This window comes from Geotrypetes seraphini, chromosome 1 (genome assembly GCF_902459505.1).
Source record: "Geotrypetes seraphini chromosome 1, aGeoSer1.1, whole genome shotgun sequence".
Lineage (NCBI taxonomy): Eukaryota > Metazoa > Chordata > Amphibia > Gymnophiona > Dermophiidae > Geotrypetes > Geotrypetes seraphini.
This window is the reverse complement of record NC_047084.1, coordinates 150,027,406-150,043,012: the sequence shown is the minus strand read 5'-3', so window position 1 is coordinate 150,043,012 and position 15,607 is coordinate 150,027,406. Positions and strand designations below refer to the sequence as shown.

General features: G+C 42.0%; 1 protein-coding gene across 2 annotated transcripts in view; it reads right to left on the bottom strand.

The window, feature by feature from the left end:
• Positions 1-15,607, bottom strand: part of USP38 (ubiquitin specific peptidase 38) — a 167,866-nt gene that overhangs the window by 115,724 nt on the left and 36,535 nt on the right. For both annotated transcript variants that reach the window (XM_033939927.1, XM_033939922.1), the window contains 2 exons: positions 14,775-15,499; positions 6,244-6,379 (listed from right to left, as the gene is read on the bottom strand). In XM_033939927.1, the coding sequence (XP_033795818.1) occupies positions 6,244-6,379; positions 14,775-15,456 (818 nt within the window). In that variant the 5' untranslated portion in view covers positions 15,457-15,499. The remainder of the gene's footprint in view (positions 1-6,243; positions 6,380-14,774; positions 15,500-15,607) is intronic.

Sequence of the window (15,607 nt, the reverse complement as noted above, 5' to 3'; positions counted from 1 at the left end):
GGTCTGAAGCAGTCTTTTAAGATCTTCCAAGGATGGAATATTGAAGTTAGTACATTTTGAGACGGGAAGAGTGAAGATTTGTTCCTCATCAGCCTTGTAGGAAGTTGTATTTGTTTTAATGTTCTGTCTAATTTTTTTGACTTTTGTTTTACAAAATAATTTGCTAGATTTTGTGTAGTAGGTTTTAAGGCCGGAGATAATTCAATTTTGACTCTAGGAGCTGTAATAGACTTTAGAATAGAGAACAGAGTGGACGAGTCTTTGGCCTTAGAAATGCATTTAGAGTAGTAGTTTTTTTTTTTTTGCTTGGTTTATTTTGCAGTAGTGTATCTGTTCTCTATATTTATTTAGGGTTTCCGTAGTTTTCATTTTACACCATCTTCACTCTAAGTTGCTTTTTGATTAGTGCAAGTTCGGCTGTGAACCAGGGGTTCCTAAGTCGTTTTGGGCTGATGGTTTTAACACAAAGTGGGGCAAGATTATCTAGTAAGTTTTAGGATGAGGTGTCCCATGCTTCCATGGTAATAAATGATTAAAGTTTTCAATGTTTAAAGAGAAACATGAAGTGATAGCTGGAAGATCGAACTTACTAAAATTTCGGTATGAAACTGTTTTTGAAGAGCTGCTAGCTATCATGGGTTTCAAACAATATTTATGAATGATCAATGAGTGGTCCAACCAGGGAACTGGATTAATCAAAGGTTTAGAAAAATTATAAGTATGAAGTTTAGGGATAAAAACTGTATCTCTAACTTTGTTAGTTCTACTCAATTTGTAGCATTTTTTAATCATTGTAAACCGCATAGAACTTCACGGGCCTGCGGTATATAAATAAACTGTTATGTTATGTTATGTTAAAGTATGACCTGCTATATGGGTTAAATCTGAAATCAGAGAAGTGAAGTTAACATTTGCAATTAAGGTGTAAGAGTTCAGAGGTTAGTGGGTTCCCAGAGTCTTCAAGGTGGATATTGAAGTCGCTGAGAAACATAGTTCCCAGTCCACAACTTCTTCTGGAGTCCCTCAGGAGGAAGGTCCACCTCTCTTCGTTCTGCCATCTCAGAGCAGGCTAGCGGAGCTGGAGCTTTTGGTTCCAGCCTTTCAGGAGCAGGGAAATTGAAGCAGAGGAGTCACTTTTCTGATACCAACCCAGGCTGACCTGGCTCGATTGGGGACATGGAATTAGAAGCTGACTGAGACTGAGGGTAGTGAGAATGACTGGGGTTTATTTTTATTTTTGCTTTCGTCTTCGAAGACAAGCTATAGGCTGAGCGCTGGGAGGGGGACCCACAGGGGAGTGCCAATGCCGAGGGGAGGGGGGAGCCCAGGCCCATGTTGCCGTCGATGTTGGGGGGGAGGGCCCATCGCCGTTGCCTCATCTGTTTGCCTTCTATCAAGGGGCCCCCCTGACAATTTTGGGCCCTAGGCACGTGCCAACTGGGCCTATTCGTTAATCCGGCCCTGTTCATAGGTACAATAGTTAGATTGTGAGCTTTGGGACAGAGAGAGAAATTCATAGTATATGATTAGACTTTTGGCCATTACTTAAGTCAATTTATTTGTTTTGTAAACTGCTTCAGATTCTTTGGGAGATCTAGCAGTATATAAGATACCACATTAAATTAAATTAAGAGCTATCGTACTGCCTCAGTTGGACTACTGTAATTCTTTATATTGTAGTATTACACTGAATTTAAAAATTAGCCTGCAATTGCTTCAAAATACGGCTGTGTGTTTGATTTTTAGAGCAAAGAAATATGACAGGATTACTCCTCTTCTGAATCAATTACACTGGTTGAAGATTGAGAAGAGAGTAAATATTAAATTAGTTATATTTATATATGCATCAGAGGGAAAGCATCCAGGTCAGCTGCGCTATTGTGTGGGAAGTGCTGCCAGTGACCTGAAGAAAAGGTACAATAATGTAACCCTAATTGAATAATAGCCAATAATATCCAAAATGTAACAACACTAAAAAATTGGCTAACACACCTTGTCCTTGGAAGAAAGAAGTCTAAAGGAGTGAAACAAATCTGTAAATTTGTAAATGATGGACATCAGTATGAGCCCTTGATGAATCAACGTAAACCTCTGGCTCAGGCAATATCTCAAAAGGTGACCAGCACCAGACCATAGTCTAAATGAGAATAGCCTCATACATCATATAGTCCATACAAAATTGATAAGTGTGTAAATCAAATCACACTCCCAAAACAAACACAATAGACTTTTAAACCAAGGAGAAGGAGTTATAAAGGCCCATACATACACTCCCTAAAAAACCACCCAATAAACAAAGATCTGCCTAATAAATACAGGAATAAATAGATAAGAGAATAAATAAATTGTGCTATAAAATAGTAAACCATGCAGTAGACAAAAACAGTACCTATGTATAAAGTGCAAGTGATGAAAGGTAAATACTTAGTAGAAGAAATACAAAGTGCGCAGTGCTTGCTAATAATTCATAAAATACAAATGTATATATATCTCAATGAAGTATGACAAAACAAGGGGCAATATAAATATAAAGTGCAAATGCGGGTCCCTACTAACAGTCCAGAACATGTGCCATTTTTTATATATAAAGTGCAAATGCAAGTCCTCAATGAATGTTCATAAGGAAAAAGAGAATTATCAAAAATCTCTAGCACCAAATATAAAGGAGGATGGCGGCTTCAGTATTCCTCAAGATCAGGCTCTAAACATAATTAAAAAGACTCTTGACCGACGACAGGCTCCTTGCAGAGTTTCTACATCTTTTCTCATGAGTATGGCCTCCCTGGTTCTTACTAGAAATTATTTTAGGTTTGACAGTTCTTTTTACCAACAGATCTAGGGAGTCGCTATGGGCACTACCGCAGCCCCTAGCATTGCCAATCTTTTTATGAGTCAATTTGAGGAAGATCTTTTATATTCTAGTCCTCAATTTTCATATGTGCAGGGTTGGATGCGTTTTATTGACGACATCTTCTTTGTTTGGACCAATTCTGATGAACAACTTCATGGATTTGTGGATTGGCTTAATTCTCTTACCCAATACTTGCATTTTACTATGACTTACCATAAACAATTCATTACTTTTTTTAGACACTGTGGTTACCTTTGAAAATGGCAAATTATTTACCAAGGTTCACCATAAACCAACTGAGAGAAATCATTTTTTGTCTTTTTCCAGTTGTCATCCTAAACGCTTAAAGGCGGCCATTCCTACTGGGCAATTTTTACGCATCAGACGCACTTGCACCACTGAGGAGGAATTCAAAAAAGAAGCGAACACCCTCAGAAAAAGATTTCTGGCCAAGGGTTATCCCAATAATGTCATTCATAAAGCCTATTTGAGGGCCAAACATGCAAATCGGGATCTGATGCTGAAGGGCAGCAGCAAAGAAGTTTCTTCTAATCAAATTTGCACACTATCCCATTCTACACAGTCTGCGGCTGTAGCCGCCAGCATCAGATCCCATTGGCATGTTTTACAACTTCATCAGGCCTTCCAAGAGGGCTCCTGTATAGCATTTTCTAGGGGCAAAAACCTTTCTGAATATTTGGTGTCTTCTGATTTTCATCCCAAACCTCCCGCTCTTTGGTACCCTGTCCCTCTTTATCTTCCTAGCTCCTTTCCTATAACCCTTCATTGTAGCTCCTTTTCAATCTAACCCTGTAAACCGTGCCGAGCTCTACGCTTGTGCAGATGGCGCGGTATACAAACCTAAGGTTTAGTTTTAGTTTTAATATATTCGTGGCTCTGGTTATCATTCTCCCTGTGGCAAATGCTCTGTTTGCGATACGTCCATTTCGGGGAATCAGTGGGTACATCCTGGGACCAACAGAACTTACCATCTAACTTCACATACCACCTGTGAGTCTAAATTTGTGGTTTACGGTGATTACCTGTCCTTGTGGACTTATTTATGTGGGTTGCACCACTCGCAGCATAAGGACTAGGCTTATTGAACATCACAGCTGCTTAAAAACAGGCAAAATTACAGCTCCTATGGTGTCCCACAATATGACCCACAAACACAATTTTGACCAACTTCGTTGGTGCATTCTGGAACAGATCGTTATAAATTTCGATGGGGACAAATTTTCTTATCTTTTGAAACGTGAAAACTTCTGGATCTTTCACCTTCAATCGTACCCCCCAATGGGTTTAAACGAGAATGTGGACAGATGGTTTGTGGTTTGAATGCTTTGGTGGTCAGTGTTTTGCTTGGTTATTTTCATTTCCATTTCCTTTTTTCAGGTTACCTTTATATATATTTTTCTTTCACTTATTTTTTTCTATTTATTTACATTTTTTTATTTTTTTGTTTTCCCTTATTGCGTCATGACATCATCACGTTTTTACATTTTTTGCGTTCCCTCCCAGGTGGAGAGCGTTGTCCATGCAGGATCTCCTAGGCGTCTTTAAAACCTGAAGCCGCCATACTTTATTTTTTTGGTTCCAGCGTTTTTGATTGTAATACGCTGTGGAACCCTGACATTTTCTTTCCGTCAGACTTAGCAGTCTATGTCGGTTCTTTATCCACTTTATTTTTCCCTCAAACAATCTCTGCTCCTGAGGAAGTGGCGAAACGGAGCTCTGTCGAGTGGTGATTTATCGAGTGGTGATATTCTTGAGTGATGAGTGATGTTAGGATAGTTTTGTAATGTAATTTACCATGGCTATTGTGCGTTTTTGAATGCCTATTGACTGAAGTCATTTATTAATTATTTATTGTTTGGTGTGTTTGTGTGATTTGTGTGACTGTGGCACTTTAAAGTCTTATGAATGTTAGTAACAAAAAACCTCCTTTATATTTGGTGCTAGAGATTTTTGATAATTCTCTTTTTCCTTATGAACATTCATTGAGGACTTGCATTTGCACTTTATATTTATATTGCCCCTTGTTTTGTCATACTTCATTGAGATATATATACATTTGTATTTTATGAATTATTAGCAAGCACCGCGCACTTTGTATTTCTTCTACTAAGTATTTATCTTTCATCACTTGCACTTTATACATAGGTACTGTTTTTGTCTACTGCATAATTTACTATTTTATAGCACAATTTATTTATTCTCTTATCTATTTATTCCTGTATTTATTAAGCGGGTCTGTTTATTGGGTGGTTTTTTAGGGAGTGTATGTATGTATTAAGCCTTTATAACCCCTTCTCCTTGGTGCAAAAGTCTATTGTGTTTGTTTTGGGAGTGTGATTTGATTTACATACTTATCAATTTTTTATGGACTATATGATGTATGAGGCTATTCTCATTTAGACTACGTCTGGTGCTGGTCACCTTTTGAGATATTGCCTGAGCCAGAGGTTTACATTGATTCATCAAGGACTCATACTGATGTCCATCATTTACAAATTTACAGATTTGTTTCACTCCCTTAGACTTCTTTCTTCCAAGGACAAGGTGTGTTAGCCAATTTTTTAGTGTTGTTACATTCTGAAGAAAAGGTAAACATCCTGGGGGTGGGAATCTGCTGCAGGGGCTATGGGTGAGAAGGGAGGGAGACAGAATCTGCTGTACAGGCTTGGTGTGGGAAGGGAAGATTCTGCTGCACGGGCTGGGAAAGAGATGGGGGGAGACAGAATCTGCTGCACGGGCTGGGTGGTGGAAGGGAGGGAAAGACATGGCTGAGGTGGTGGGAAGGGAGGGTGAAAGAGTCTATTGCATGGGCTGGGGGGGGGAGGAAGGAGAACATAAGAATTGCTGGAACTTGTTCTTAACATGGGGACTGCCTGTAGTGGCAAAAGCACCTTGAGCCACAAAATAATTTCTCCACCCAGACCCTCTTGGGGCCTGAGGTCTCCTGTCTGGGAGCAACTCTGGCTTATGATCTGCCATGCTGGCTATTAGATCGCTGAGGCTTTTACCAAAGAGCAACTGCCCTTTAAAAACAGAAGCTTGCTCAAAGTCACCTTGAAGGCCAAATCTCCTGCCCACTGCCTGATCCAGAACATTCTGCGGGTGTAGATGGTATATGGCAAGACCTTACCCAAGACTCTTAAAGAGGTTATTTATTTTTTTAAAAAGTACTCAGCACAGCGTCTTTAAATAAAAAGTTACTTTTTAAGTTTTCCATTACATTATAGAGCCCACAAGTATTCTAGATGCTTTTAGTTTTATCACCCCTGAGATTTCCTAATTTCTTTCCAGAAAAGGCTATGAAAGTGTGTCAGTCTCTGACTGCTCAGACGTGAATTGTCGTCCTCCCTTCTCACAACACATGTCCGTACCTGCACAGAGCTTTTGTCATGCTGGCATCTTTCACATTTGGATCTGTGGTCAAGCTCCTGATGAGAACTGTAATCATTTGCAAGGGGATATGCTGCACCAGGCTGGCAAGAGCAACAGATGGTTCAAATGACGTATCTGGGGGGGAAAAAAAAAGGATACCCCAATATGATATTTTCGAGAGAATTCTGAGCTCTTTGGGGAGGTCAGGATAGAAAACTAACTAACTAAATAAATAAATGAAAGCAATCGTAAAACACCTATAATCATTTTACCACACTAAGAAAACACTACTGTTTAGTAGAAACTGTTACCACACAGAAGGATGGTTGGTACAGACTAATGAGTATAAGGTGTTGCCGAAAGATACATTTGAAAGAAGAAAGTGAAGAAACAGAGCAGGTGGTGGGTCTAACAGCATTGCACAGGTATAGCAAAGACTTGATTTTGGAAAGATAGGAAGGGACAGAAATAAAATTATGGGGAGGGGGGAAATGATTGGTGGAGCAAGGGGAAGTGACAGAAATAAAAGACAAAATAGAAAGGACTGAAAAAACAACATACATTAAAAAGCAGTGTTAATGGACCAGTGTGCCATTACACACTGGTGTGTCTTCCTTTAAACCTGACCAGGTGTGCCATTATACCCCCCTCCCCCCAATTCACCAGTGTCTTATGCTCAGGTCTAAATCTGCAAAAAGGATCTGCTCTGAGCAACAAGTACTGTATAGTCAGTTATACATACTGTACCTCTCTCCTTCCTAGATAAAGCAAGAGCCTCATACTTTAGGAATTAACAAAGGTTCAGAAACACACTTTCAAGTTTGCTTGATCCTAGTAACATGGCAAGCCAGATTTCACCACTCCTTCCATTTCTGCCAGTCCTGTCCCTCCTCATTCAGCAAATCATTCTCTCTGCCCCATCACATACGCCCCCACACCAGAGCTGACAGTGGGTCATCTTTTGTGACCCATGATCCATGTGACCCATCACACCTTTGACCCATGACCAAAACTCATGACCTTATACATCTCGCTCCCTTCCAATCCATCCAGAATTCAGCTGCACGACTTATATTCCAGGAGAGACATTATACTCGCGTTATCCCTCTCCTAAAGTCACTTCATTGGCTTCCCATCTGTTTCCAAATACAATTCAAATTCATCTTACTGACCTACAAATGCACTCACTCAGCTGCCCCTCACGATCTCTCTTCGCTTTATCTCCCCCTATGATTCCTTCCGTGAGCTCCGCTCAGCTGGTTAAGTCTCTCCTCTCTGTGCCCTTCTCTTCAACTGTCAATTCCAGACTCCGTCCCTTCTGCTTTGCTGCACCATATGCTTGGAACAAGCTGCCCGAATCCCTATGGTGGGCTCTGTCTCCAGCAGTGTTAAAGTTAAAAGTCTGCCTCTTTGAAAGTGCTTTTGACTCCTCTAACCTTGGGTTCTACATCCCCAACTCTATATGTCATGTCTGTCTGTCTGTCCAAGTTAGACTGTAAATTCTTCCGAGTAGGGACTGTCTATAAATGTCAAAATGTACAGCGCTGCATATGCCTTTCAGCGCTATATAAGTGATAAGTAGTAGTATCTGTGGTGCATTTTCTCAGCTCAAGACAGTGTCAGCAGATAAGGCTACAATTTGACAAACATAGGCCTCTCAACAACAGAGAACGATAGTCCAGCCTGAACAAACTGGATGCAGTTCAGCACTTTCCACTGAAACTCTGTGCCCTGGTGAAATATTTGTACCAGGAATCTTGCTCACAAATCAATCAATCAGCGTTTGCCTGCCTAGTCTGACAACAGTACATGATTTAATATATATGTCATCATATTTTTTGTCCCATATTATTTAATCGATCCTTTGTCCTACGTTGACTTAAACAGTAGACAACTCAAACAATTCATGCAGGCCGCCCTGCAGCTTTTTCTCCTTTGTTTCTGTCAGCTGCCCTTTTATTTGGGCTGAAGAGGGAGCCTCTGGTGCTGAGTGGGCGGGGCTTGGCTCCAGTGATGATGGGGAGGGAGGAGGGTCAAGATGGTGGCTGCCTTCCCACTTCTCTTCCTTTAGTTGGATCTGCAGCTTTTTTCTCCTTTGTTTCTGTTGCCTCTGGTGCTGAGTTGGCTCCAGCAATGATCACGAGGGAGGAGGGTCCAGATGGTTGCTGCCTTCCTCCTTCTCCTTCTCCTTCCTGTAGGTGGATCTGCAGCTGAGGTACGCTTTGTAACCTATACCACTAGGGAATCCAGATTTGGTGGACTGAAGAGGTGGTGAAATTCAGCATCCACCGGTTAAAGTCCAGGACCTTCCAAAGCTCTATGAGCATTTTAATAATGCCCGGATGAGTCCTGGTGCTGCTCATGAGCAAGCATTGGGCAGTAAAGGCCTGAGAAGTCTCTATCTTTAATTCTTGGAGAGATTCAGTAATAATCTCCAAAAGCTCTGATGGCTTGTACAGCCGGCGCACAGTCAAGTCCTCTCCGAGCTCTAGGGCTGCCACCTGGTCAGAATCTAACTCTCCCAGGCACGATGCCGAATCTCCTACTACTGACTGGGACAGTAAGAGCATACAATCATGTGAAAAAATTAGGACACCCCATGAAATATTCAGTTTTCTCTTAAGAAAATGTTCATATATCAACGCCAATTTTTTTTTTTTTATTTATCTCTGGAAAAGAAAGTGATGCACTTGCAAGTAAACAACAAAACTTTTCCTCGATTTACTCATGAAACAAAAGATATCCACAAAAATGTGTATTCTAACTGAGGAATACATTAGGACACCCTACACCAGTGGTCTCAAACTCGCGGCCTGGGGGCCACATGAAGCCTGCCAGGTACTATTTTGAGGCCCTCGATTTGTTTATCATAATCACAAAAGTAAAATAAAACAGTTTCTTGATCATAATGTCTCTTTAGCTATAAATTACAATATTATTATTAAAACTTAGCTAAAAGGAAAGATTTATAAACTATAAAGAGTTTTACCTCATGCAAAATTGTCATTTCTTTAATAAGACATTAACTATTTTTTCTGAGGCCCTCCAAGTACCTACAAATCCAAAATGTGGCCCTGCAAAGGATTTGAGTTGAAACAACTGCCCTACACCCTAATAGCTAGTGTTACTCCCTTTGGTTGAAATAATTGCAGTGAGACGCTTCTTGTAGCCATCTACCAGTCTCTGACATCGGTCTGAGGAAAATTTGGCCCACTCCTCAATGCAGAATTCTTTCAGCTGTGAGATGTTTGAGGGGTTTCTTGCATGTACAGCCTGTTTCAAATCACCCACAGTATCTCAATGGGATTAAGATCAGGGCTTTGACTCGGCCACTCCAGGATTCTCCATTTCTTAGTTTTCAGCCCTTGGTGGATTTTCTGGTATGTTTTAGGTCATTGTCATGTTGCAGGGTCCAGTTCTGCTTCAGCTTTAATTTTTTTACAGATGGTCTCACATGTTCCTCAAGGTAGAATTCATGGTGGATTCTATGATGGTGAGCTGGCCAGGTCCTGTTGCAGCAAAGCATCCCCAAACGATGACACTTTCACCTCTATGCTTCACAGTTGGTATGAGGTTCTTTTCCTGGAAAGCTGTATTTGGTGTATGCCAAACATGTCCTCTTTTCTGGTGTCCAAATAATTCCATTTTAGACTTATCTGTCCATAGAACACTATTCCAGAAGTCCTGGTGTTTGTCTACATGCTCACTGGCAAACTTCAGTCTGGTCTTGATGTTTCTCTTAGAGAGCAAAGGTTTCCTCCTTGCACACCTCCCATGCAAGTTAAATTAGTGCAGTCTCTTTCTGATTGTAGGGGCATGCACTTTCACATCAACAGTAGCAAGAGCCTGCTGTAGGTCCCGTGATGACATTTTAGGGTTTTTGTAGACTTCTTTTAGCATCTTGCAGTCCACTCTGGGGGTCAACTTGCTTAGACAGTCAGACCTGGGCATTTTGGCAGTTGTTTGGAAAGTCCTCCACTTGTACACTATTTTCCGGACCGTGGAATAGCTAATGAAAAATTCTTTCGAGATCTTTTTCAATCCCTTACCAGACTTATAAGCTGCTACAATCTTCTTTCTGAAGGCCTCAGACAGCTCTTTTGATCTTACCATAGTGTTCACTCTCACTGCAGCAGTCATGAGCACACCAAACTAAATGTCTGAGGTTTAAGTAGGGCAAACCTCCTTCAAAATGCTGAGTAATGATGTTCTAATCATGTGCACCTGATGTGATACATTTGTGTGTGATTTTAACTATAGAATGACGTGGGGAAAAAATTTGTCCCTGTCACCGTCCCCATCCCCGCAACCACTGGACCCACCTCATCCCCGCAACCACTGTCCCCACCCCGTCCCCATGACTACTATCCCCACAGCATCCATACAAGCCTCAGTACTGCAATATTTCGCTTATTCCTTCCTTATAAATCAAAGTTCTGGCTGTTGAACTACAGAAAGAAATGTTCAGCAGGCAGGGCTTTGTTTATAAATTTTTATCAACACAACTAATATACTACTTTAACCTAAAGCAAAAAAATAAAATAAATTTCTTTTCTACCTTTGTTGTCTGATTTCTGCTTTCCTCATCTTCTCCTCATTCATTTCCTTCCATCCATTGTCTGCCTTCTCTGTCTCTTCCATATGCTCTGTTACTGTGCCTCTCCCTTCCATTTCTCCCTCCACCCCCACCCCAATTGGCCTGCCACCCTTCTTCCCTCCGCTCCCCCCATAATCTGGAATCTCTCTTCCCCATTTCCCTTCAGCGTCTGTTCCTCCGCACCCCACCTTCCCCAGTTCCCTTCAGCGTCTGTTCCTCTCTAGCCCACCTTCCCCAGTTCCCTTCAGCGTCTGTTCCTCTCTAGCTCACCTTCCCCAGTTTCCTTCAGCGTGGTCCTCTCCACCCCACCTTCCCCACGTCCCTTCAGCGTCTGTTCTTCTCCACCCCACCTTTCCTCCCTGCTCCTTAACTTCGCAGCAGGCAATTTCTCTAAAAGTGCTTCCTACCAGCAGCCGGAGCATTGAAATGGCGTGTGGCTGCAGGAAAGGTCGTCTCTAATGCAACTTCTGGTTGCGTCAGAGATGACCGACCTTTACGCAGCCACATGCGATTTCAACGCTCCGGCTGCTGGTAGGAAGCACTTTTAGAGAAATTGCTTGTCACGAAGGTAAGGAGCAGGGAAGGAGATGCTCAGATTGCAGCAGTGATCAGAAGGGATGGAGATTTTTGGGTGGTGGCAGCAATCGGGCGGCAGCAGCTATCAATATGGAGGGAGGGAGCGCGATCTGTGACTGCGCGCGTTCCCTCCCTTCACTGAGGAGGCAAGGCCATTCACTGCTCCATGGGGCGGTGAACGGCCTTCTCCCTGTACCTGCAGTGACCACTTCTTTTCTCTCCCCCATTTCAGCAGGTTACCCGTGGCTAACAGCCACCATGTCATTCTCTAATTTGAACCACTTGAAGTGGGAGGATATGTGGGGGTGTCCTAATTTATTCCTCAGTTAGAATACACATTTTTGTGGATATATTTTGTTTCATGAGTAAATCAAGTAAATTTTTTGTTGTTTACCTGCAATTACATCACTTTCTTTTCCAGAGATAAATTTAAAAAAAAAGATTTTACATTGAAATGTGAACATTTCTTAAGAAAAAAATGAATATTTCATGGAATGTCCTAATTTTTTCATGACTATAGATACTGAATTCACTTCACCCCAATCCATTCTGACTATACCCTTGCATATTGTGCAAGGCTCTGCTATAGGTACAATACATCCTTAGGGGGAATAACCCTTGGTGCTACCACCGTTGTGACCCTTGAGGGGTTACTATGACTCCTTGGCTACAGACTACTGCCTTCAGAGTCTGTATTCTCTGCAGCTAGAGATGTCCTTAAATTGGGAGCCCTGCAGCACAGATAAAAACCCACAATTAACTTTAAAATAAACACAAGCAGAACTTACTGGCTCCTACCATCTCACCTGTACAGAGTAAAACCGAGGTACTACAGGACAGTCCAGAGGGATGGGAAGCGAAGCAGAAAAATATTAATGAGGATCTCTAAACAGGATTTCGTGACCAGGGATTCACAACCCAAGTGTTCCAAAATGATGTGCCTACTGCACTAGAATTCATAATATTATTTCCTCAAGTTAATTTCAAGCACAAGTGGCTGCTAGCTTACAAATATTGACCACACTATGTATGTTTATTTAGAAATTCAGTGTGCCGAACATCCCTATACAAATAGCTTGATAATTCCAATTTAAAGTCTTCCTACCTAACAGAATGTTCAGGGCCAGCCCTAGTGGAAGTTGCCTGGGGGTGGCACAAATTTAGGGTCAGCAATTGCTCCCACTCTCATCAAGGGAGATAGGTTCAAAACAAATGCAAGGAAGTTTTTTTTCACCCAAAGGGTCGTGGACACTTGGAATGCGCTACCGGAGGAAGTGATCAGGCAGAGTACGGTACAGGGATTCAAACAGGGATTGGACGGATTCCTGAGGGATAAAGGGATCGTGGGATACTGAGGGAGGAGCTGGGATGTAACACAAGTATAGAAAGCTAACCAGGTAATAAGTATAGAAACCCAACTAGGTCGTGCATGTGCAAGACCAGAGGGTTAGGACTTCGATGGGAAGATAGGACTTCAATGAGAAACCAAGGTGGCAAGGGAGCCCCTTCTGGTGATTCAGACAGGTCGTGACCTGTTTGGGCCGCCGCGGGAGCGGACTGCCGGGCAGGATGGACCTATGGTCTGACCCGGCGGAGGCACTGCTTATGTTCTTATGTTCAATCTATGATCCAGTGCCATCTCCTTCGCACTCCCTTCTTATAATCCAGCAAGTCCCCCCTTGTGGATATAATGCTAAGCAATTAACACATGCTGCCTGCAGTGCAATCACCCTGATGTACCCTTTGATGCATCCTGCCATGCTGGAAACAGGAAGCTGCATCAAAGGAAAGGGTCGAGAAGGCCTCAGGCAGCATGTTGGAATCACTTTCTACTTCTAAACATCTCCAACTAGCAAACGCAAGTTTGAATGTACACAAAGGGGGAACTTAACATATCGTAATAGAAAGGAGGGAGGATAGGGAGAGATGATAGACAACGGAAAAGAAAGAAAAAAAATGGAGAGATTTTGGACAGGGAGATAAGAACATACTGTGTCAGACCAATGGTCCATCAAGCCCAGTAGCCCGTTCTCACGGTGGCCAGTCCAGGTCACTACTACCTGGCCAAAACCCAAGAAGTAGCAATATTCCATGCTACCAATTCAGGGCAAGCAGTGGCTTCCCCCAAGTCTTTCTCAATAACAGACAATGGCCTTTTCCTCCAGGAACTTGTCCAAACCTTTCTTAAAACCAGCTATACTAACTGCTCTTACCACAACTTCTGGCAATGTGTTCCAGTAAAAAAAAAAAAAATAAATTCCTATTGTTTTTAAAAGTATTTCCCTGTACCTTCATCGAGTGTCCCCTAGTCTTTGTAATTTTTGACAAAATGAAAAATCGATTCACTTATACCCGTTCTACTCCACTCAGGATTTTGTAGACTTCAATCATATCTCCCCTCAGCCATCTCTTTTCCAAGCTGAAGATCCCTAACCATTTTAGTCTTTCCTCATATGAGTGGAGTTCCATCCCCTTTACCATCTTGGTCGCCCTTCTTTGAACCTTTTCTAGTGCCACTATATCTTTCTTGAGATAAGGAGACCAAATTTGAACGCAATACTCCAGATTAGGTTGCACCATAGAGCGATACAAGGGCATTATAACATTCTTAGTCTTGTTAACCATCCCTTTTTAAATAATTCCTAGCATCCTGTTTGACAAGAAGGAAAGAGTGGGAAGATACTATTAGGGGGTGAAGGGAATACAAGGGGGAGATAGATGCTGACTAAGGGAAGAAGGAGAGACACAGAAAGACACTGCCCTGTAGGGGGGAATAAGGAGAGGAGATGCAGAAATGCTAAGTTACAAATGTGGGGGAAGAAACAAACAGACAGGATGGGGGAGGGGACCAAAGAGGAAGAGATGCTGGATCCAGTCATAAATTTCCATAAATTTCTGTCCCATCACATCCCTCTTTATAAATTCATACTTTTTAATATTAAAGTTGCAAATATGAAGGAAGGAAAGCAGGGGGTGGGTGAGGGTTGTTTACTGAAAGGTGGCATATATTAAGTGTGTATGTATATGTGGGGGGTTGGGGGGGCTAAACTGTAAAGGTTCACCCAGGGCATCAGATACTCTTGACCTGGCCCTGAGTATGTTGAAGTAAATCAACCTGATCTCCTTACCATCCTCTATATCAGGGGTCTCAAAGTCCCTCCTTGAGGGCCGCAATCCAGTCGGGTTTTCAAGATTTCCCCAATGAATATGCATGAGATCTATGTGCATGCACTGCTTTCAATGCATATTCATTGGGGAAATCCTGAAAACCCAACTGGATTGCGGCACTCAAGGAGGGACTTTGAGATCCCTGCTCTATATGAAAAGAATGACGAGCAACTTAAAAAATGTCTTTACCTGTGGAAGAAATGATTGCAAACACCTCTTGCAAAGAAGGAAGCAAAGTGCATGGTTCAGCCTTCCAAATGTTCTGAAGCAAACAACTGACTTTGGTAACTTGAGAGATGTATTCTTGAAGCTCCTTCTCTTGTCTGGAAGCACAGTGGAAGTGACCAATCGTCCGGACTAACTGCTGACAAAATGCTACCGATAGTTTACCTTTAGGCACACATTGCACAAAATTGGTAAGCAACTCGCTTAGTTTAGCGCATAAGAGGGGTTTAGGTCTCTCACAGACTATTCTTAAAACTTCAACTTGCAACATGCTGAAAAGGTCCAGGACAGAGGGACAACTCATTATCAGCTTCAAGCCGCTTTGGATATAATCAAGGACTGCAACATCTGTATGATCTATAGATCTGTAACCTTCTTGCAAAAGACTCAGAACAAAACTCTTGTTGAAGAAGTTCTCAAATTCCAAGCGGTGATACCTAGCGTAAGCTTCAAGCACTTGATGGCCAACTTGTTTCTGGAAATGATCCTCTCCTTCCAAGATGAGGTGTGTTGTGAGGGCAAACATGGCCTTGCACTGTTCCTCGGTGATAGAGTTTTCCGCTGACTCCACCACTTTCTTAACAATCAGTCGCTTCAAATTCAGAGGGTGAGAAGAAGTCACCAGGCCTTCTAAAATCTTGTCCATTATGACTTACTGAAGGTAGAAGCCCCTGTAGTGAAAGCAGCATCTGAAGGAAAAAGAAAGAAACATGATTCTAACCCTGTTCAAGGCAATATACCATTGATACTTGCATATAGGTCAGCCTTGTGTATAAGTTGCATCTTGACTTTCATTC